The 24,759-nt window shown below is 44.7% G+C and overlaps 1 protein-coding gene across 1 annotated transcript; it reads right to left on the bottom strand.

Moving 5' to 3' along the window:
- Window positions 1-382: 382 nt before the first annotated feature.
- Window positions 383-22,949, bottom strand: LOC311133266 (phosphatidylinositol glycan anchor biosynthesis class U protein-like). The gene is made up of 12 exons (XM_084166753.1): window positions 22,799-22,949; window positions 22,026-22,090; window positions 21,866-21,925; window positions 21,561-21,623; window positions 20,537-20,646; window positions 20,150-20,250; window positions 19,948-20,045; window positions 18,054-18,208; window positions 17,321-17,464; window positions 8,427-8,551; window positions 4,283-4,425; window positions 383-2,522 (listed from the first exon to the last, which is right to left on the bottom strand). The coding sequence occupies exons 1-12, from the start codon at window positions 22,926-22,928 to the stop codon at window positions 2,409-2,411; spliced, it is 1,308 nt and encodes a 435-aa protein (XP_084022879.1). The 5' UTR covers window positions 22,929-22,949; the 3' UTR covers window positions 383-2,408.
- Window positions 22,950-24,759: the final 1,810 nt, after the last annotated feature.

Genomic DNA, 24,759 nt, shown 5'->3' with positions numbered 1-24,759 from the left:
TTTCAGCTCATGAAACATGGGACCAACACTTTACGTGTTGCGTTTATATTTTTGTTCAGTGTATCTGTTGATAAGCAACTGCTTGCTATGGTTAAGGCTAGGTTTAAAATAAGGGTTAAGTTTAGGGTTAGTAGATAATTAGTTTAAATGTTACTGGACTATCCAAATAAAGTGTTATCCAACTTTCGGACTGGGTCATAGCCATCCTCATGTACTTTGTGCCCCCTCAGATTTTTTGGGTGCCTGAACATCAGTGTCAGATTTGAAAGACTCTTGTCACAGTAAATACCAAAGACTCACTTATTCGCATAAGATGGTTTGGCAAGCATGAACTATAGTATGTATGGCTTAAAATCTGTGAACCAAAGTCTAGGTCAAAAAAGTGGGTCAGAGGCTTTTATATTTTCATGCTAGTCTCATAGCAAAGGATCTGAATACTTATGTAGAATAAGGCTGTAATGTAACAAAATGTTGAACAAGTCAAGGGGTCTGAATACTTTCCGAATGCACTGTACGGTAAATCCCAAACCACCCCCTCACCCCACCAACTCGCTCGGAAGGCCCTCCGTTGTCACATGTTGCTGACGAAACTGAGGGTGACTCCCAGAGTGGCGAGGGGATCAATAAACCCATCAACTTCGGGACACACTCCTGACTTGAGTGATGCAATTCATGTTCCACTTTTAAATAATAAAACAAGCATGAAATTCAAATGAACAAATGCCCCATGTCGTTTTATAATTTAAACCTCAGTAACAGCTAAATTTTTTATTTGGGAGGTATTTCATCGGTTATATGTGTCAAGTCACGAAATCAGACAAACAAATGCACGTGGAATATAATTAGTCACGCCTCTCCATTATTTTGTATGAAAATTGCACAAATTCCAAACATATCACAGTGCATGTCGGGATATCACTTCACTCTGAAGCCTTGGTCGAAGTGGCTAAGGGTCGAATTAGTCCCTACACCCTCAATCATTTTCACTCCCTCAGCTTTGGGACACTTGTGCAAATGGCGCAGGTGCGCTTGAAAACGCAAATGGAGAGCCAAGGAGTGAGGGGAAAGGGGTGATTTGGGATTCAGCCATAGACAAACAGCTGTAGTCATCATTCATATCCACTCATTCAGCAAATAGAACATGATCCGTTTTAAAAATCACCCTGGTCTTCAATATCATGTAAAAAAAAAAACATGAACATATCAAAACAACTAAAGTACTCCTCCATTTAGCAAATTATCTAAGCAAAAAATGTAGAACAAAATTAGTGCTGTCAATAAATAAATACTGTATACGTACAAATAAAAAGGGCATGCATGAATATTCAAGCTGGACGCAGATCACATTCAACAAGCAGAGTGCATCACGAGAGTTCAGACAGTGAGGAATCTAGATCATATCTAATTTTCACAGGGTACAGAGTTATCAGACTACATTTTTCTCAGAGAAGACACTCCAGTAAACGGGTGTCTAATCCCCAATATCTTTTTCCTAGTCTTGCAAATAGTGACAATGCAGTAGTTAGGCCCATCAGATATCCATTGAGTGAAGAGTACCAACTTACCAACATTTTGTACAGACAGTTATTGTAGGACAAAGTGTTTAGTGTATTAGTAAAACACAAAATAAAGGGTTGTGTTCATTAGGCACCAAACAGAAGACAACATACTGGAACAGAGGAGAACTACTTGGACAATAAGAAATGCACATTCTTTTTTTATTACACATTTTCAGTTGCGTGCCCTAATGAACACGACCCAGATGTGGAGGCTGTTTCTTCCAGTAAACACTAGATTGGCAGACAGACAGACTGACTGACAAGCCACTGTGGTTTTCATGTTCAACCAACACCCTCTGCTGGCAAACAGCCTAAATGCAGAACTGTCTGGTTTGTGTGTGCTCCCAAGTCCCCAAAGGCTCACATCTGCTCAAGTCATCTGCTCAAGTCATCTGCTTGTTTTCAATGAGAGTGACAGCGATTCCTAAAAGCATAAGAAAGGAAATCCAGGAAAAAACGAGGACCAAATAAAGCAAAAGAACAGGACCAGTAACACCATCAACTACCCGACACAACAAGATTTGTCGCCTACTCACTGGAGCGACAGAGCATGGAAAGAGCAAAAAGGCACCCATCTTCCATCCCAGCCTCTTCACCTCCATGACTACTCCATCCTTCATTTCTGCACCAGAAGGACCTTCAGAAACACTAAGGCTTTGGTCTATGGGGGAGCAGGGGGTTGGTTGGTTGGGTCGGTGGGATGTTTGCTTAAAAGTAAGACCTCAGAAATAAGAATTCAGAGGGTGGGGTAATGTTCAGAGTCACTGTCAGTCAGGCAGGGGTCTGTCACCCAATGTCCCATCCCTGCCTGTGTGTGTGCGCACGAGTGTGTGTGAGAGTTTCTGTCGTCTACTTGAGAACCAGAGTGGCCTCGCTGCCATCTTTCCTCTTCAGGTACAGGCCATGGGTCAGGTGGTGCTCTCGCCGCAGGTACGCATAGAAGTAGTCCGACACCAGCAAGATCTGAGAAGAAACAAAGTCATTATCAGAAATCCATCTGTGAATAGTAGAATTTCAATAGTTATAGGTACTGTCCTCCCATCAAGCTGATTTCACAGCTACAAGCTATAGAAGATATTACATCTTACATTTTAAACATTGCTACATAACAATTCTGGGAGCATCTCCAAACCATGTATGGAATGGATAGGCCTTCCTTCCTTTTCAAATGATGTCATCTCAGGCAAAGTCAACCTGCATACTATCAGAGAAATTGGAAATCTATGTCAGCCAAAGCGGTCAGCTAGTAAAACTGACCAGGTTAATCTCACATGGTTTATCTCAAAACTGACAGACAGGTTTACCACAATCTCACACTGGTTATCTAAATATAATTCACAACCACTGAACTACGAACTCAACATTTGTTTACGGGAACAGTTTTTATAAATAGTCTGCTCTCTGCACAAGTGTATAATTGAGCAGTCTGGGAAGTCTAGGAATAGGCTTCATCTGAGAAACCTAACATAATAGGCTAAAGGGCCTCAGTATCAGCTATAATTTATACTATTATGTGCCCAGAGTACTGTGTGAACCTAATAAGGGCCTTGTTTTGTTGAAAACAACACCGTCAAATTATGAATGACCCCCTAAGACACCATTATCCTCATTTTCCCCTCCGGAGATTGAAAATAGTGTTTGTTCAGTCTTTGCTGATCCTGCTTACGTCCTTAGCTGAGAAGACAAGGAAGAAAAGTCTCAATGGACCAAAATTAGCTATTTTATCCCAAAGTGTCTTACACCCAGTTTACCGGCCTCTCCATTAAACAGTGTTGGACAGTGATATCATAGTCATACTCTGACAGGTAACCCAAAACCTTGGTTTCTATGTCATCTTTTCCAGAGCAGGTGTTGGTCACCATGAATTACTGAAAAACGTGGCCGAGGATGAACATTCCTGCGTCCGGTCCCCTCTGTAAGTCCTTGCTCTGTACTACCATGATTTCAAATGCAAAATGGCTGCCGTTTATTTAGAATGTTTATCTGGTAGCTTATCAATGGGGAAAGTCCTCCAATAAGTCTACCTGTTATACTGCCTCCACTATTCATTATAGGTGACATCATAAGCCTCTTCTACATACAAACTTGACAACTTCTGGTCCGTAGCCAGACTCACTGTATCATTGATCTTGGTGAGATGCCCCAGGGGTGTCATTTGGGTATAGCAGTCTGTGGCAGTTAACATACCCTAGCACAAGACCAACAATGTTAAATACGGTGCAACTAGCATTCCAATCCCAAGGCAAAAGACCTTGCCATACCCTAGGACAGGGTTCCCCAACTGGCAGCCCGTGCATTGAATTTGGCCCATGGGTGGTTTTATTTGGCCCCCAAAGTTTTCTGAGAAAAAACTAAATTGTTTTTATTGTTGGACATAAAATACTTAAAAAACACCAGGAAATAAGCTCCAAGTGATTTTAATTTAAGAAATCTGTTTCCAACTATTCCCACACATAATAGAGAGACACGTGATCGCATACAAATGTAATGATTATGTTTTAGTCAAACATTATATCTGTTTGGGCTTCTTGCGATCAATTTTCAGTCTATAAATTATTTGTAATTATGATCCTGCCCCCCAACCATCCGCTCAAGAAAAAGAAATCGGCCGGCGGCTGAATCTAGTCAATGATCAATGCCCTAGGATTAGCTGGAAATGACACTGAAGATGCCGGTCCCCATGCTAGCTTACCCAGCTGTGCAGCCTATGCCAGCCCACTCACCTGTGCCACGTTGAAGAGCAGCGTGATGGCGTAGTAGAAGTTGGAGTTGGCGCTGCCAGCGTAGATCCAGAGGTGCCAGAGGACGGGGAACAGGGCAGAGCAAGCCAACAACACAACTGACACCAGAAATATATTTCTCAAGACTGGAAGACAAAAGGGAAATAAAGACGTGAAATAAATAGAAAATATACACTGAGTGTACAAAACGTTAAGAACACCTTCCTAATAGTCCAGGCACTTGTCCTCTCCCGTCTGGACTACTGCAACTCACTGTTGGCTGGGCTCCCTGCTTGTGCAATCGAACCCCTGCAACTTATCCAGAACACAGCAATCCACCTGGTTTTCAACCTTCCCAAGTTCTCTCATGTCACCCCGCTCCTCCGCACACTCCACTGGCTTCCAGTCGAAGCTTGCATCCACTACAAGACCATGGTGCTTACCTACGGAACAGCAAGAGGAACTGCCCCTCCCTACCTTCAGGCTATGCTCAAACCGTACACCCCAACCCAAGCACTGCCACCTCAGGTCTCTTGGCCCTCCCACCCCTACGGGAGGGCAGCTCCTGCTCAGCCCAGTCCAAGCTCTTCTCTGTCCTGGCACCCCAATGGTGGAACCAGCTTCCTCCTGAAGCTAGGACAGCAGAGTCCCTGCCCATCTTCCGAAAACATCTGAAGCCTTACCTCTTCAAACAGTATCTTAAATAATCCTCTTCACCTAGACCCCCCCCCCCCATTATTATTATTTTTTATATAAAAAAAGACTTGCCTATCTATCCACTGATGTAAATATATCCCGTCTGATTCCCAGTTTGTCCACTAGATAGCAGCAGGAGATCACATGACGTCTCTTGGCCACTTTAAACCAGTTGCGTCTGATTTGGGTAGTGAGTCACTGTGACAAAATGGCCATGATTGGGAAACACTGTCCTAGACCACTGTAAGAACCAGATGGGTGTAAGCTACAATGGCTAGCTTGCAATCAATGTTTCCTCTATTTCTTCCATCAATAACGAAATGTCAGGTCTGCTGAGCCCAAGCAACTTCCAGTGCACATTTACTGTGAACACTGAGGCTGTACCCACTTTAAGTTACAGTTTTAACAATGGCCAAGTAGGCTACAGTGGCTATTTGACCATAACATAGGCCTACCAGAGTGGCCTACCATCAAAAACAATGGAGAAAATGCATCCCATAACATTTTAACATGGAAATAGCGGTTCTATCATTTAGCCTACAGTAGCAGCAAATGTGTGTTTTTTTATTTTATTTTAACAGATGCTCTTATCCAGAGCGACTTACAGTTAGTGAGTGCATACATTTTCATACTGGCCCCCCGTGGGAAACAAACCCACAACCCTGCCGTTGCAAGCGCCATGATCTACCAACTGAGCTACAGGGGACTACCACTCCCCTCAGACCAGTGTTACTAGGGGGCCAACGGTTGTCGAGGGCGAACGATCCGGGTGCAGCAGTCAGAGTGAGCCACCAGGGGGCTCAACCGAGCCCAGCCACGACGGAGCCAAGGTCAAGAGCAGGTCTGCTCCATTCCCAAAGTATCTGAAGCTGCACTTCGTCAAGCAGGAGAGTGGAGATGGGAAAGACCCCCTGTCTCTCCAGCAGGCACTCCATGAGTCAGTGTTCTCCCCAGGTGGCTCCTCCTCTCCCCCTCACAGGGTGGCTCTGTGCTGGGACAAACACTGCCAGCTGCTCCCTGAGGTCCTGGGCCTCACTGCTAAGAGAGTTGCAACCTGGACCGCTGACGAGGTGGCCAGTTTTGTCAAAGGGCTCCCGGGCTGCAAAGAGCACGCTGCCACCTTCAGGACAGAGCAAATAGACGGAGAGGCCTTCCTGCTTCTCACCCAAGCAGACATAGTCAAGATCCTGTCAATCAAACTAGGCCCCGCCCTCAAGATATACAACGCCATACTCATGCTGAAGAACGCTGATGAGGAGTGAGACGCACCCTCACGCTTCACTTCCTCCCATACCCGACCACTGTATCTCAATAGTCTAGAGAAGTTTCATCTCCTTTCCTTGCCTCCTCACCTTATCCCCTTTGATCTTGTGGTCCTCTGTAGCTCAATTGGTAGAGCATGGCGCTTGTAACGCCAAGGTAGTGGGTTCGATCCCCGGGACCACCCATACGTAAAAATGTATGCACAAATGACTGTAAGTCGCTTTGGATAAAAGCGTCTGCTAAATGGCATATTATTATTATTATATTATTACATTCCATGAGACTTTTGAAAAAAACATGCAGGGCTTGACATTAACCTGTTTATCCACTTATTTTTCAGACAAGGAGGTTTGTTGTTTGATACAAGAAACCACTTTACAAAATAAAATGCATTATTATTCCCAGACAACTATTACAGAGAATCAGACAAATGATGCAACCCTCGGCCTATTGGCTACTTAGCTTATTCAAGCCTGTCTCAAAATACAACACTGCCACTTTAAGACAAAAAAAGCTCTTTACCTGACTCGCTTTTCAAAGATGTCTAGAAATGTGCACGTTTTGTGCTCTTGTAGGAAGCAATCACTCCCCTATTGCTGACTACAAATGATCTATAACTGGGATAATAACTCACTAATTAGAAAAGGATATGAACAAAATGTGCACACGTGGCTACATGCAGCTCTCGCTTTGATCTCAAAACAAGCGCATCTACTCACAACCACAGCTGTAAACAGTCCAGTTCAAAGTAAACAGCACAGATCCACATATGGCAATGGTCAATTTGCATATAGGCCTACTACGTGCCCAATAGAATCATACTCCGATGCGTTCTACCTACAACAAAATCTCTTGCATAGTTCGCTTTGTTTCGGTATGTGGCATTGAAAGTGGCTAATATTGCTTTGATTCGATCACAATTGCCACAGTAACGTTGATAACTAACTAACTAACAGAGAAACAAACTAACTGAGAAAACTCCAGAAAGTTGAGTGAAGTTCAATCTCGCGCTTCTCTCTGTGGGCTGATATTTCTTCTGCGCTCGGCGTGGCAGTCCCGGGGGAGCTGCGTGGCAGTCTCCGGTTACTGCGCTCACACGCACAGCTTAGAGGGAACATTGCTTGCAATCCAGTTCCTCTACATCAGCAAACAATGAAAGGGGTCGGGGCCAAGCGTAGAACCTTCTCTGTACTTGGGTGTGTTAAGAGGAAACTGCCGTAGTGGCGTAGTACCAAATTAAACTGATCGTCAACACCTTGATTAGATGAATCAGGTGTTCCACTGCTCAGCTGGGACAAAACCTGCAGTACTGCGGATTTGAGGATTACTGCACTACATTATTAGGGACTCACGATGTTAAGGAGCACACACTCCATGTCCAACGCCATCTGTTGTGCATCTCATTAACATGTTTCCAAAACCTCTCCTTGAGACCACCTCCGAGTGCCACTAGAGATCCTGGTTCGAATCCAGGCTCTGTCGTAGCCGGCCGCGACCGGGAGACCCATGGGGCGGCGCACAATTGGCCCAGTGTCGTCCAGGGTAGGGGAGGGAATGGCCGGCAGGGATGTAGCTCAGTTGGTAGAGCATGGCGTTTGCAACGCCAGGGTTGTGGGTTCGATTCCCACGGGGGGCCAGTATGAAAAATAAAATAAAATAATGTATGCACTCACTAACTGTAAGTCGCTCTGGATAAGAGCGTCTGCTAAAATGAAAAAAAAAAAAATAATAATCAGTAGGCGCAAAATGGAAGAAAGCGCTTTGAAAAGTGAAAAGGGGAGGTACCAGCTAAACTAGTCCAATAAGACATGCTTGTGTTCGTCTTCTATTGCAAAACTGTTTACTACGGTGAGCCCTATTGAACACAACCCCAGGGTCATGGGAAGGAACAATAGAGAATGATAGTGGCCAAAGGCCATATTAGCATGGGCAGCGCCATTGAGGGCGTCCACCATTTTAATGTAGTCAACTGGGTGGGACTTCAACTTCATTGACTGATCCCTCCTGGTGACTGTTGGAATCATGTCCAACCATGTCATCAGGAGGGATCAACCAATCGTGAAGAAGAAAATGGACTACTTTAAAATGCAGATAGCCTCAATGGCGCTGCCCATGCTGTCACAGACACTATAATGGCACAGATACACAGCTAAGTCCTCTATCTATCTCTATGGAAGGAACCACTCACATCTGTATAGGTGGTTCCAGGCGGGCAGGAAGGCCATGTAGAGGGCGATGTCGCCCACGGTGGGGTAGGACTTGAAGATGGAGATGACGGCAATCTGCATGAAGATCAGAAAAAACGGGTGCTCCCTGGGACAGAGAGAGGACAGCCGAGTGTTACTACTGTACGGCAGCCATTTTAAGACAAAATCATTTACAGGACGTATTGATGTCACTCGTTTAGATGGGATACATTATATATACAGTAGATTTGGTCCTGTGTGGCACAGTAGAGCATAGCGGTTGTAACACCAGAGTTCTGGGTTCGATTCCCACTGGGGCAACCCATACAAAATGTATGCAACCATACCAAATGTATGCACGCACTACTGTAAGTCGCTTTAGATGAAATTGTCTGCTAAATGGTATGTACATTAATATAAGTTAATACATAATGTTAGGTTCTAAGTTCTGGTTCAATAATCCAGACGAATACCAAAGAAAGCTCAGGGTAGATATATTCACCACACTCGGTTTTGCAGCTGCAAGAACACCATACAAATTCTCAAGCACCTGTATTTATAACATCCGACTAGGCCCCCCTTCCCGACTAGGCCCCACTTCCCAACTAGACCCTCCTTTTGTGTCTAGGATGAACAATCGCTAAGAATATATAAAATCTCATTTATATTAGGAGTATATAATGGTATAAAACAGTAAAGATATAAAACAGTCATAAAATAGTAATTACAATCTACCAGCTCTAACTCCAGATACATGGCTACTATTCAACCCTTATTGAATCATTCTTGCCCTCAGAGACAGGCCCCCTTTATACATTCCCTCTACCCAAATACAATGCACATAGAGCATTCCATCTAACCGATAACACTAGGCTAATTATACAATTACAAAGAGGTTAAAATGGGCTCAAGTCCATATCCAACAATAATAATATACATCATAAAACATGAATAATACCCAGGAACATCAATGGCAATTATATCCACTGAAATGGAAATTCATGTATACTGAACAAAAATATAAAACACAACATGAAGTGCTGGTCCCATGTTTTATGAGCTGAAATAAAAGATCCCAGTGTCTGGGGACTCTTATATGTTGAGCCAGGGTGTTAGTTTCTATGTTTAGTGTTCTATGTTTATGTTCTAGTTTATGTGTTGGCCGGGGTGGTTCCCAATCAGAGGCAGCTGTGGCTTGTTGTCTCTGATTGGGAACCATACTTAGGCAGCCTGTTTTGCACTTGTCATTTGTGGGATCTTGTTCCGGAGAGGTTTGTGTTTGTTAACCTTAGGACCTCACATATCGTATTTTTTTTTTTGTTGTAAATTGTTGTTTAAAGTACTCATTAAAAGATGTACGCATATCACGCTGCGCCTTGGTCCGTTGCTTACGACGATCTGACAGAAGATCCCACCAATTAAGGACCAAGCAGCGTGTCCAGGAGCAGACAGCCTGGACTTGGGAGGAGATCCTGGACGGGAAGGGATCCTGGACTTGGGAGGAAATCCAGGCCGGAATGGATCGCCGTCCGTGGGAGGAGACTGTGGAGGCGCGCCATAGAGAGGAGCAGCGGCGCCAACCGTGCCGACGTCGGACACGCAAGAGGCAACCCCAATACATTTTTTGGGGAGGGCACACGGCTTGGACGACGGGGCAGCAGGAGGCAGCTACAGGGCGAATCTGCAGAATAGGAGAGGAGGCCACCAGGTTACGGGGGCTATTGGTCATGAGAGAGCAGGAGTTAGTTGGTCAGAGGGAGGAACTACTGGAGGCGATAAGGGAGAAGGAGAGTGTAGAGGCACGGCGAGAGGAACTGGTTAGGCAGCAGAGGGAGCGGAGGTTTATGAGGAAACCCAGTCCCGCTCCTCGCACCAAGCAAGTGGTGTGTGTCTCCAGTCCGGTCCGGCCCGTTCCTGATTCACGCACTAAGTTAGTGGTGCGTGTTCCCAGTACGGCCCGACCCGTTCCTGCTTCCCGCACAAGGCCAGTGGTGTGTGTTCCCAGTACGGTCCGGCCTGTTCCTGATCCCCGCACTAAGTTAGTGGTGCGTGTTCCCAGTACGGCCCAACCCGTTCCTGCTCCCCGCACTAAGTTAGTGGTGCGTGTTCCCAATACGGCCCAACCCGTTCCTGCTCCCCGCACTAAGTTAGTGGTGCGTGTTCCCAGTACGGCCCAACCCGTTCCTGCTCCCCGCACTAAGTTAGTGGTGCGTGTTCCCAGTACGGCCCAACCCGTTCCTGCTTCCCGCACAAGGCCAGTGGTGTGTGTTCCCAGTACGGTCCGGCCCGTTCCTGATCCCCGCACTAAGTTAGTGGTGCGTGTTCCCAGTACGGCCAACCCGTTCCTGCTCCCCGCACTAAGTTAGTGGTGCGTGTTCCCAATACGGCCCAACCCGTTCCTGCTCCCCGCACTAAGTTAGGGGTGCGTGTTCCCAATACGGCCCAACCCGTTCCTGCTCCCCGCACTAAGTTAGTGGTGCGTGTTCCCAGTACGGCCCAACCCGTTCCCTGCTCCCCGCACTAAGTTAGTGGTGCGTGTTCCCAGTCCAGCCCGGCCCGTTCCTGCTCCCCGCACTAAGTTAGTGGTGCGTGTTCCCAGTACGGCCCGGCCTGTTCCTGCCCCTCACACCAAGCCTGTGGTGCGCGTCGCCAGCCCGGCCTGTTCCTGCCCCTCGCACCAAGCCTGTGGTGCGCGTCGTCAGCCCGGTCCGGCCCATTCCTGCTCCCCGCACCAAGCCAGTGGTGTGCGTCGTCAGTCCGGCACAGCCCGTGCCTGTTCCACCGGTGCCTGGTCAGGTACCGGTCAGCTGCTCCACACCGGAGCCTAAGCAATCCGCTCCACCGATGTCCAGTCCAGCTCCAGCCAGCGGGACCAGACCAGGGGTGCTACGGGGGGGGGGGTAGCGAGAGAGTGGTGGTCACGCCCGGAGCCGGATCCGCCTCCGAGGCGGAATGCCCACCCGGCCCCTCCCCTGTTGGATTTAGTTGGCGTGGTCGCAGTCCGCGCCTTTGGGGGGGTGGGGGGGTACTGTCACGCCCTGGCTCTGGGGACTCTTATATGTTGAGCCAGGGTGTTAGTTTCTATGTTTAGTGTTCTATGTTTATGTTCTAGTTTATGTGTTTCTAAGTTGGCCGGGGTGGTTCCCAATCAGAGGCAGCTGTGGCTTGTTGTCTCTGATTGGGAACCATACTTAGGCAGCCTGTTTTGCACTTGTCATTTGTGGGATCTTGTTCCGGAGAGGTTTGTGTTTGTTAACCTTAGGACTTCACGTATTTTTTTTAATTTTTTTTTTGTAAATTGTTGTTTAAAGTACTCATTAAAAGATGTACGCATATCACGCTGCGCCTTGGTCCGTTGCTTACGAAGATCGTGACACCCAGAAATTTTCCATATGCACAAAAAGCTTATTTCTCTAAAATATGCACAAATGTGTTTACATCAATAATAATGTGCATTTCTCCTTTACCAAGATAATCCATCCACCTGACAGGTGTGGCATATCAAGAAGCTGATAAAACAGCATGATCATTACACAGGTGCACCTTGTGCTGGGGACAATAAAAGGCTACTCTAAAAAGTTGAGGGAGTGTGCAATCAGTATGCTGACTGCAGGAATGTCCACGGGAGCTGTTGCCAGAGAATGTAATGTACATTTTTCTACCATAAGCTGCCTCCAACGTCGTTTTAGAGAATTTGGCAGTATGTCCAACCGGCCTCACATTGCAAACCACGTCTAACCACGCCAGCCCAGGAGCTCCACATCCGGACCAGCCACCCGGACAGCTGAAGAAAATGTGGGTTTGCACAACCGAATAATTTCTGCACAAACTGTCAGAAACAGTCTCAGGGAAGCTCATCTGCGTCTTGACCTGACTGCAGTTTGGCGTCATAACCGACTTCAGTGGGAAAGTGCACATTGGAGAAGTGTGTTCTTCATGGATGAATCCCGGTTTCAACTGTACCGGGCAGATTGCAGACAGCATAGCGTGTATGGCGTCATGTGGGCGAGTGGTTCGCTGATGTCAATGTTGTGAACAGAGTGCCCCATGGTGGCGGTGCGGTTATGGTATGGGCAGGCATAAGCTATGGACAACGAAAACATTTGCATTTTATCAATGGCAATTTGAATGCACAGATATACCGTGACGAGATCCTGAGGACCATTGTCGTGCCATTCTTCCGCTGCTATCACCTCATGTTTCAGCATGATAATGCACGGCCCCATGTCGCAAGGATCTGTACACAATTCCTGGAAGCTGAAAATGTCCCAGTTCGTCCAAGGCCTGCATACTCACCAGACATGTCACCCATTGAGCAGGTTTGGGATGCTCTGGATCGACGTGTACGACAGTGTGTTCCAGTTCCAGCCAATATCTAGCAACTTCGCACAACCATTGAAGAGGAGTGGGACAACATTCCAAAGGCTACAATCAACAGCCTGATAAACTCTATGCAAAGGAGATGTGTCGCGGTGCATGAGGCAAATGTTGGTCACACCAGACTGGTTTTCTGACCCTATTATTATTATTTTTGTAAAGTTATCTGTGACCAACAGATGCATATCTCAAATGAAATCAAATTGTATTTGCCACATGCGCTGAACACAACAGGTGTAGACCTTACAGTGAAATGCTTACTTACAAGCCCTTAACCAACAATGCAGTTTTAAGAAAATAAAAAAGTGTTAAGTAAAAAACTAGATAAGTAAAAAATTTAAATAGCAAATAATTAAAGAGCAACAGTAAAATAAAATAACAGTAGGGAGGCTATATACAGGGGGTACCGGTACAGAGTCAATGTGCGGGGGCACCGCAATGGGGCGGCGCACAATTGGCCCAGCGTCGTCCAGGGTAGGGGAGGGAATGGCCAGCAGGGATGTAGCTCAGTTGGTAGAGCATGGCGTTTGCAACGCCAGGGTTGTGGGTTCGATTCCCACGGGGGGCCAGTATTAAAAAATGTATGCACTCACTAACTGTAAGTCGCTCTGGATAAGAGCGTCTGCTAAATGACTAAAATGTAAAAATGTAAAATATGGCACCGGTTAGTCGAGGTAATTGAGGTAATATGTACATGTGGGTAGAGCTAATGTGACTATACCTAGATAATAAACAGAGTAGCAGCAGCGTAAAAGAGGGGGTGGGGTGGCAATGCAAATAGTCTGGGTAGCCATGATTAGCTGTTCAGGAGTCTTATGGCTTGGGGGTAGAAGCTGTTAAGAAGCCTTTTGGACCTAGACTTAGGGCTCCGGTACCGCTTGCCATTTGGTAGCAGAGAGAACAGTCTATGACTAGGGTGGCTGGAGTCTTTGACAATTTTTAAGGCCTTCTTCTGACACCACCTGGTATAGAGGTCCTGGAAGGCAGGAAGCTTGGCCCCAGTGATGTACAGGGCCGTACGCACTACCCTCTGTAGTGCCTTGCAGTCGGAGGCCGAGCAGTTGCCATACCAGGCGGTGATGCAACCAGTCAGGATGCTCTCGATGGTGGAGCTGTAGAACTTTGAGGATCTGAGGACCCGTGGGGAATAGGCTTTGTCGTACCCTCTTCAAGACTGTCTAGGTGTGTTTGGACCATGATAGTTTGTTGGTGATGTGGACACCAAGGAACTTGAAGCTCTCAACCTGTTCCACTACAGCCCTGTCGATGAGAATTGGGGCGTGCTCAGTCCTCTTTTTTTTCCTGTAGTCCACAATTCTCTACTTTGTCTTGATCACGTTGAGGGAGAGGTTGTTATCCTGGCACCACACGGCCAGGTCTCTGACCTCCTCCCTATAGGCTGTCTCATCGTTGTCAGTGATCAGGCCTACCACTGTTGTGTCGTCGGCAAACTTAATGATTGTGTTGGAGTCGTGCCTGGCCATGCAGTCATGGGTGAACAGGGAGTACAGGAGGGGACTGAGCACGCACCCCTGAGGGGCCCCCGTGTTGAGGATCAGCGTGGCAGATGTGTTGTTACCTACCCATCAGGAAGTCCAGGATCCAGTTGCAGAGGGAGGTGTTTAGTCCCAGCGTCCTTAGCTTAGTGATGAGCTTTGAGGGCACTATGGTGTTGAACGCTGAGCTGTTGTCAATGAATAGCATTCTCACGTAGGTCTTCCTCTTGTCCAGGTGGGAAGGGCAGTGTGGAGTGCAATAGAGATGCATCATCTGTGGATCTGTTGGGGCGGTATGCAAATTGGAGTGGGTCTAGGGTTTCTGTGATAATGGTGTTGATGTAAGCCATGACCAACCTTTCAAAGCACTTCATGGCTACAGACGTGAGTGCTACGGTTCGGTAGTCATTTAGGCAGGTTATCAGTGCATGCTCGGAGTACACATCCTGGAAATCCGTCTGGCCTTGCGGCCTTGTGAATGTTGACCTGCTTAAAAGTCTTACTCACATCGGCTACGGAGAGCGTGATCACAGTCATCCGGAACAGCTGATGCTCTCAAGCATGCTTTAGTGTTGCTTGCCTCGAAGCGATTTAGCTCGTCTGGTAGGCTCGTGTCACTGGGCAGCTCGCGGCTGTGCTTCCCTTTGTAGTCTGTAATAGTTTGCAAGCCCTGCCACATCCGACGAGCGTCGGAGCAGGTGTAGTACGATTCAATCTTAGTCCTGTATTGACTCTTTGCCTGTTTGATGGTTCGTCGGAGGGCATAGCGGGATTTCTTATAAGCGTCCGGGTTAGAGTCCCGCTCCTTGAAAGTGGCAGCTGTACCCTTTAGCTCAGTGCAGATATTGCCTGTAATCCATGGCTTCTGGTTGGGGTATGAACATACGGTCACTGTGGGGACGACGTCATCGATGCACTTATTGATGAAGCCAGTGACTCATGTGGTGTACTCCTCAATGCCATCGGAAGAATCCCAGAACATATTCTAGTCTGTGCTAGCATTGTAGACTGTGGGGCGGTGTTATCTCAAATAACAAACTGTTTGTTTACAAACAAATACAGTACCAGTCAAAAGTTTGGACACACCTACTCATTCAAGGGTGTTTCTTTATTTTAACTATTTTCTACATCGTAGAATAATTGTGAAGACATCAAAACTATGACATAACACATATGGAATCATGTAGTACAATATATTTGAGATTTGAGATTCTTCAAATAGCCACCCTTTGCCTTGATGACAGCTTTGCACACTTTTGGCATTCTCTCAACCAGATTCACCTGGAATGCTTTTCCAACAGTCTTGAAGGAGTTACCACATATGCTGAGCACTTGTTGGCTGCTTTTCCTTCACTCTGCGGTCCAACTCATCCCAAACCATCTCAATTGGGTTGAGGTCGGGGGATTGTGGAGGCCAGGTCATCTGATGCAGAATTCCATCACTCTCCTTCTTGGTCAAATCGCCCTTACACAGCCAGGAGGTGTGTTGGGTCATTGTCCTGTTGAAAAACAAATGATAGTCCCACTAAGCCCAAACCAGATGGGATGGCGTATCACTGCAGAATACTGGGGTAGCCATGCTGGTTAAGTGTGCCTTGAATTCTAAATAAATCACAGACAGTGTCACCACCAAAGCAGTCCCACATATCACACCTCCTCCTCCATGCTTCAAGGTGGGAACTACACATGCAGAGATCATCCACTCACCTACACTGCGTCTCACAAAGACACAGCGTTTGGAACCAAAAATCTCAAATTTGGACTCCAGACCAAAGGACACATTTCCACCGGTCTAATGTCCATCGCTCGTGTTTCTTGGACAAAGCAAGTCTCTTCTTCTTATTGGTGTCCTTTAGTAGTTTTTTCTTTGCAGCAATTTGACCATGAAGGCCTGATTCACGCAGTCTCCTCTGAACAGTTGATGTTGAGATGTGTCTGTTACTTGAATTCTGTGAAGCATTTATTTTTGCTGCAATTTCTGAGGCTGGTAACTCTAATGAACTTATCCTCTGCAGCAGAGGTAACTCTGGGTCTTCCTTTCCTGTGGCGGTGCTCATGAGAGCCAGTTTCATCATAGCGCTTAATGGAACTGTTGATGGAACGGGCTCTCGTGAGGTTCTTCACATTTTCCGGAATGACTGACCTTCATGTCTTAAAGTAATGATGGACTGCCATTTCGCTTTGATTATTTGAGTTGTTCTTGCCATAGTATGGACTTGGTCTTTTACCAAATAGGGCTATCTTCTGTATACCCCCCCCCCCTACCTTGTCACAACACAATTTATTGGCTCAAACGCATTAAGGAGGAAAGAAATTCCACAAATTAACTTTTAACAAGGCACACTTGCCAATAGTGTGCAAAGCTGTCATCAAGGCAAAGGGTGGCTACTTTGAAGAACCTCAAATATAAAATATATTTAGATTTGTTTAACACTTTCTTGGTTACTACATGATTCCATATGTGTTATTTCATAGTTTTGATGTCTTCACTATTCTTCTACAATGTAGAAAATAGTAAAAATAAAGAAAAACCCTTGAATGAGTAGGTGTGTCCAAAAATGTTGACTGACACTGTACATACATTTGACATAATTGCAATGACCAAAATCAGGTTTAATTCTAAATACCATAACGGGTATCATCAACATTGTAGTTACTCATTCATTAACCTGCCTATTACCACAAGGTGGTAGTATAATATCCACTTCATAGAAAAGAGACAAAGCACTTGGGTGACATTTTCATCTGTGCAAAAAAAATTGCAATTGGGCCACGTGATTTAATTTGAAACTTTTCTTCAACAATATGCATTATAAGGAGGCAATTATTCAACTAGTTTATTGAACTGAGCAATGTATAGTCACCTCCTTACAACATACATTGTTGAAATATTTTAAATGACATCAGGCTGCCAGATAATGAGATTTACTGTATTTTCTCTCCACAGATCTGTGCTCTTTTTCACCACGAAAACGACACCCCTAGTCTCACTATACTGTGAGTTAAAGAGAAGAGGGACTCACTTTAGCTTGATGGAGAGTGGAATGGTGTAGAAGAACACGTTGATCTGAAAGACGCAGATGAAGAAGAGGCGGAAGTGCTCAAACATCTCGGCAAAGAAGTACCAGAAGAGGCCTATGTTGGGGGTGAGGTCTGGAACGCAGAGGCTGGGGGGGGAGGGGGGGGGGGGTGGTACAGAGAACAGCATTCACACAGTCAGAGGGGAAAGCATAAAGGTCCTTTCATAACACATTCTGTCGCATAGCGGTCTCTCATCTTCCAAATATGTAAATATGTCTGCTAGGCCTAAATGCCATCCCAAATTAAGAAAGACAAACTTTATTCATGAGATTTTTGATAGCGGGCGAAGGTTCTCTCTATCCTATTCCATGTGGCGCAGCGGTCTAAGGCAATGCATCTCAGTGCTAGAGGCGCCACTACAGACCCTGGTTCAATCCCAGGCTGTATCACAACCGGCCATGATTGGGAATCCCATAGGGCGGCACACAATTGGACCAGCGTCGCCGGGATAGGCTATCATTGTAAATAACACATTTTTCTTAACTGACTTGCCTAGTTAAATTAAGGTTAAATAAAATAAAAATTCATAACAAATTCATTCATTGTATGCTAAGGTCTACAACATCAAGCTGAAAAAAACTCCCTTAGTTTATGTGTCCATCAGGGTTGGGCTCAATCCCATTAAAATTAAGTATATTGCTGAAATGGAATGACCCCAACACTGGTGTCACTCACATGAATCCGTAGACGGAAGACAGGAAGTCCCAGGAGCTGAGCAGGAAGAAGGACAAACAGACCATGACCCACAGGCTGCCCAGGTACATGAAGGCATACTGCATTGTGAAGAGCCAGAAGCTGGATCTTTGCCAGTTCACTGGGATGTACAATCTCTGTGGGCAAGATAGAAACACCAGGGAGAGAATTAGTGTTTTAAATGCTTAAAAATCGCGGGCAGAATGTATCAAGCGTCTCAGAGTAGGAGGGCTTTATTTAGATCAAAATGATTAAGGTTACATGGACACTGAAAACCTGATCCTAGATCTGTGCTGCTATTCTGAGATGCTTGAAACATACTGTTGACTCCTGGTCTCCTTAATTTGCACTGATGTGGAAAAGACTTGAAAGGTGGAAGCTCATCATTAGGCTGCCTGTCACCTGTTCAGTTCTTACAGATCAGTACAATGAAGTAGACAGGGCAAGGAGAGGACAGAATTTTGTATGTTCACCAGGGGTGCATCTCAATAATCCAACTTGGCCTCCTCTCCACTCTGTGACTCCTTCAACTGCATTGAACTGAAGGCATAAGCTAGAACACATATTGTGGATGCCTACCAACCAGGACTTAACTTTCACCTGCCCAGTTTTCATGTCTGTGCATATAAAGGAAAGGCGACAAGGGGAGGAAGCCACTTTGGACTATAGAGATGGGCCACATATCACTAACCACGTTTCGATCTACAGTCTTTATGCGAGTAAAGTCATACTGTATAAAAAAAAAAATGTCGGCAGAATTTGTTATTTTTGTGTCGGTAAAATGGAAACTATTTATTGGACAATTGTTGATAGAATAACCTTTCCTGGCTACCCAAACTCCTTGCTCTGGCCAAACAGTATGCCACGCCCACGGACATTAGTTTCTTCTCCGCAATGAGTCTGGATCAGAGTACGCAAACACATTCTAACCGGTCTGATTGGTCCCAGAAACCGATGGGTTGGGCCATAGCCAAAACACACGTAAGTAAAGCAGTGTTCTGAAAATGCGTCATTGGCTTTCATTCTCTGATTGGTTAGAGATTATCCAATCGCTGATGAATTTGTTTTGTACAACACCCCTAATTTTGACGTCACCACAATCAACTTCAACGATGGCAGTCTCAGACTGAAGTTTGTAGAATTCAGTTTGAGTCGTCAGGCAAAGAATAACCATTATGTTGAGGTCAATTTTCAGTCACGGGATGCTACACTACATGACCAAAGGTATGTGGACACCTGCTCGTCGAACATCTCATTCCAAAATCATGGGCATTAATATGGAGTTGGTCCCCCCTTTGCTGCTATAACAGCCTCCACTCTTCTGGGGAGGCGTCCCACTAGATGTTGGAACATTGCTGCAGGGACTTGCTTCCATTCAGCCACAAGAGCATTAGTGAGGTCGGGGACTGATGTTGGGCAATTAGGCCTGACTCGCAGTCAGCGTTCCAATTCATCTCAAAGGGGTTTGATGGGGTTGAGGTCAGGGCTCTGTGCAGGCCAGTCAAGTTCTTCCACACCGATCTCGACAAACCATTTCTGTATGGACCTCGCTTTGTGCACAGGGGCATTGTCATACTGAATCAGGAAAGGGCCTTCCCCAAACTGTTGCCACAAAATTGGAAGCACAGAATCGTCTAGAATGTCATTGTATGCTGTAGCGTTAAGATTTCCCTTCACTGGAACTAAGGGGCCTAGCCCGATCCAAGAAAAACAGCCCCAGACCATTATTCCTCCTCCACCAAACTTTACAGTTGGCACTATGTATTCGGGCAGGTAGCGTTCTCCTGGGGACCACTGGTCTCTGTCGCAAATTGGATGGAAACCTTGTGAAAAGTGAGGCCAACGTGAGTCTTTCAGCTGAGTGATACGAACGTACCTGTAGTAGGTATAGCAGTGCTGGGGCAAATAGTGTGAGGGGGTAGATTGACTGGTATGTCGCCAAGGCCAAGAATATCGCACTCATCAAGGCACTTCCTTCAATATCAGAGAAGAATTACGTTATTGACATGACAAGCAAATACATGGTTTGGGTCACACCAAAATAGTTTTTATTTTGTCATTTGTTGCGGTTCACATACCTTTTACTGTACAGAGAATGAAGAGTGCGATGACTGCATTGTTAAGCCCGCAGGTTGACTTTGCCACACAGGAGAGGATAGTGAAAGGGTTCAACAAGTAACTGCAGGGAGAGAGAGCGAAAACACAAGGTCATCATTAGGTTGTAAATACTTTATTTACCAAAACTGGCAGACACCCATAGGTTTCAAGGAGTAATTGTGTTGCTGTGCATCTCTGAATGTTGACATTGCTGTTCTTTAAGCTGACCAGTTTGAGCCAGGTGGAGTAGGGTGAAGTTAACCCTGGATTCTGATCTAGAGTCAGTTTTGTGTTTTACCCTCTAATGGTTAATGTTAGGACTGGGGAAAGTAAGCTGATCCTAGATCTGTGCCTTCTCTGGTACTTACAACATGGCCACTTTCAGAGGGATGTAGTACATCTCTTTGGGGGTGTGGATGAGCTCCAGGCAGTCCAGAGGATAGCGTTCAGCCTCCAGGGTGTACTTCTGTTTCCTGAACTGGAGCAGAAACACACACCACACTAGCTGTGCCACTATACCAAGTCTGTGTTGTTCCTGAACCCATAATGCAACAGCAAAGTCAAAAGTCTCTGGGATTCTTCAACATTGCAGTTGACTGCCAACTGACTGATCTACAAATCTCCTTGCATCATAAATAACTACTCACTATTATTTGTAGATCAGTCAGTGAGTCACAATTTACCCAAAATGCATCACTGATTTGATGCTCTCGAACACCCAATCCCAGGGCATCTTGAAACAGCAGAAAGACGACACACCAACTATTGTGTTAACACTAGACAATGGCTGTGACGGAATTCTTCTGCCACGTCCTATTTTAGTAAGCTTGTTGGATATGTGAAAATAAAATGTTTTGTAGTAGAAGACTATATAAAATATAGCCAGGATGTGATACTCATTTCAGCTTTTCCTGTAGTTTGAATTCACTGCACACTTGAGGAAGTGACTCGACTTTTCAGACTCCTGTGTTTGTCACAACAGCTGACAACCAGATACAGGGGCAGCTAAACATTTAGCCTATGTTCTAAAATAGTAGGCCTACGTGGTCCTCTGTAGCTCAGCTGGTAGAGCCCCGGGACCACCCATACACAAAAATGTATGCACACATGACTGTAAATCGCTTTAGATAAAAGTGTCTGCTAAATGGCATATTATTTATATGTAGCAAATAGGCACAGTAAATACTTGTAGTAAGCAGTATGGAGTATATATATTAGGTCACAGATCAAGGCTTGTTGTTCCTGTACCCATAATGCAAGTGAAATGTAAAATGTCTAACACCCAATCCCAAGGCATCTTGATGCATATTTTTAGGTCATGCATGATATCCCATGACACAGTATATCATCATGATCTGCATTATATTTATTTTGGCATTATTTGTCACTTACCACAGTTTTGTTGTAGCCCTTCACTGCTAGGTATAGCGCCACCGCAGTGAGTGCATCTGCTATCTATGGGGCAGGTTGAGAGGCAGAGATGATATAACAATTGATGGATGTATGGATGGATTTTACCTTTGGGAATCAAACTCAAATTATGGTTTCTCTGTAGCATCCATGTATGTTAAAGCTAATTGTCTCTAAGCAAAACTAGCAGTCAAATTACACTGGACTCTCAATTTGATACAGGTATCAAACTGTATAGTAACATAATAGTGTTATTACTGAATTAGTATATTAAAGGTTGCACTCACCATAAACACAATCTCTGCATAATCAATAACAAAGTGAAAGAAGTATATAATGAGGGGAGTCTGAAAGAGAAAAGATGACATCGTGAATGTATTAATTTATGAAGCAACACATTGTTGTGATACAATGTTACTAGTTGAATGGAATGGAGAGAGAACTGACCTCATGGAACACATCCCCTGCATATGGCGATACTCCCAGGTCCAGGAGAGCCAGGCCTTCCACAACTACAAATAACAAACCATAAAACAACATTAACATATGGAACCAAAATATTGTATGTGTAGCCTGTTGTGTCCAGATTGTTCTCAACCATGATAGCTGGGGCTCGTTATTTTTATTCCAAAAACTGGTCCTGAACATTTTGCATTTTGAGTGCAATATCATAATTAAAGCCACATCTATTGCCGACTAAACTTAACTCCACGATATATAACTTAGCTAACTTGCATCTCGTGGAGTTGAGTCAGCTAGACTTGCACAAGCTGATGTACTGTCTGATTAATAATTAATATACCTCCCTGTCATTCCGTTTCTTTACAGGATATTGAGGATAAAACCAATAGATAAGGGAACAGTAGCAAATTACATTGTGGCTTGTATTAGAAAATAATGCAAACATGCATGAATCACTGTTGCAGTCGCTACCCATCCTTGCTTCCTTAGCTAGCTAGCCTACCATTGATTGCCATTCCAGAGAGCATGCCATACATTGGCAGCTAACTAGCTTAGATTATTCTCTGACTCCCCATGTATATTACTATATTCCTTTGTGGAATCACTAAAACTAGCAAGACTAGAACTCTCAATAACACTTTTACTGGTGCAATCCAACCAGCTATCTAGGTTTGCATAATAACAAGCTAGCCGACCGGCGACATCATACTGACAGAGCAGCAGCAGTTCCCTACAAAGATAATCAATAAAGCGCCTACCTCTTTTCCAGGCATTTAGTGGAGATACTACCTCAACTCTTTCTGGTATTAGCTCAGCTAAACTTGATCTAAATAATACTGCTCTTATGGTTACAGCTACAATTAAAAGCAGGGTTAAGGGAGCTGCCATCTTTGTTGGGAGGAAGAAGCCATCAGCGGCTCGTCAGCAACACTAACAAAGTAAATCGGGGTCACGGCATTTCGAACGTTTTTTTAAATAAAAGTCCCCCACGTAATAGTAGAAAAGTGTAAATAAAAATAAACCTGTATTTATTCATGATATATGAAACATAATTCTCTAAACATTAACAATGATTCATATTTGTTCATATTTAAGTGACATTTGCATTACATTTGGGTTTTAAAACCTGTTCCAAGGTCAAGGCAAAAACTATTCTAGGTGCTGCAGTAAAAGTATTGTAGGGAATCTTCAGTAGGGTCTGTAGAATGTACACTGAGTATACCAAACATTAGGAAGACCTTCCTAATATTGAGTTGCACACCACCCTTTTGCCCTCAGAATAGCCTCAATTCATCTGGGCATGGACTCTACAAGGTGTCAAAGGCGTTCCACAAGGATGCTGACCCATGTTGACTCCAATGCTTCCTATGGAGGCGAAAGAAACACACACCTAATTAAGCGAGGTGCTGGCTAACGGAGTAGAACACTTGAAAAAGAAAAGGAGAGCTGCACACTCTAGGAGCTCAGATGCAATAATTTAATAACCTAATAACCAATGTTTCAACAGACAAGCTGTCTTCATCGGGGACTCCAATGCTTCCCACAGTTGTGTCAAGTTGGCTGGATGTCCTTTGGGTGGTGGACCGTTCTTGATACACACGGGAAACTGTTGAGCGTGAAAAACCCAGCAGCGTTGCAGTTCTTGACACAAACTAGTGCACCTGGCACCTACTACCATACCCCGTTCAAAGGCACTTAAATATTTTGTCTTTCCCATTCACCCTCTGAATGGCACACATACACAATCCATGTCTCACTGATTGAAGCGGATTTAACAAGTGACATCAATAAGGGATCATACAGTAGCTTTCACCTGGATTCACCTGGTCAGTCAATGTCATGGAAAGAGCAGGTGTTCTTAATGTTTTGTATACTCAGTGTATATGGTGTCATTTCATGGGGCACTGAATAATACAAAGTGTTCCTGGCCTTTTACTCCACCCATTCTATTGGACACAATGTGAATAACTGTATATGGAATACATATTGGCTTATAGTGCAAAAAACTATTATAGGTGCTGCAGTAAAAGTAAGGGAATACTCAGTAAGGTCTGTAGAATGTATACAGTGCTGTGAATAAGTATGTAATTGGTGTGTTATTTGTTCACTCAGGGTCCCTTTATCTAATATTAGGTTTTGGTTGAAGATTTGATAACATTCAGTATAAAAAATATGCAAAAATAGAGAAAATCAGAAAGGGGGCAAATACTTTTTCACGGCACTGTATATGGTGTTATTTCATGGGGCACTGAATAATACTGATTGTTGCTGGCCTTTTACTCCACCCATTCCATTGGCCACAATGCGTATCACTGTATATGGAATACATATTGGCTTCTACATCTGTTTTGCTTGCTGTTTGGGGTTTTAGGCTGGGTTTTTGTATAGCACTTTGTGACATCAGCTGATGTAAAAAGGGCTTTATAAATACATTTGATTGACATTTTATTGATTGACAGAGCAAAAACTATTCTAGGTGCCGCAGTAAAGGTATTGTAGAGAATACTCAGTAGGGTCTATAGAATACATATATGGTACAAATATAGCACTGTAAAGGAAAAACTATTCTTTTTGCCGATGTTTCATTCTTATGTTTTCTTTCAGTAATTGCAGTGACTTGATTATCAGAATCCCAAAAGTTATTTGTGCGTTGTTCTGATTTTTATGTTTCTCAACACTGATGTATCTACTCCAATGCCGCTTCGGTTCTGAGCGGCCA

The sequence above is a fragment of the Coregonus lavaretus genome (genome assembly GCF_964263955.1).
Source record: "Coregonus lavaretus genome assembly, chromosome: 8".
Lineage (NCBI taxonomy): Eukaryota > Metazoa > Chordata > Actinopteri > Salmoniformes > Salmonidae > Coregonus > Coregonus lavaretus.
This window is presented reverse-complemented; position numbering and strand designations above follow the sequence as displayed.

Excerpts from the sequence above, each read along its gene's own strand:
- LOC311133266 (XM_084166753.1), bottom strand. The coding sequence starts at position 22,928 with ATGGCAGCTCCCTTAACCCTGCTTTTAATTGTAGCTGTAACCATAAGA. Across the intron at positions 21,624-21,865 it reads ATGCAGAGATTGTGTTTATG|ATAGCAGATGCACTCACTGC; the intron begins GTGAGTGCAACC and ends CCTGCCCCATAG. Across the intron at positions 2,523-4,282 it reads TGCTCTTCAACGTGGCACAG|ATCTTGCTGGTGTCGGACTA; the intron begins GTGAGTGGGCTG and ends GTTTCTTCTCAG.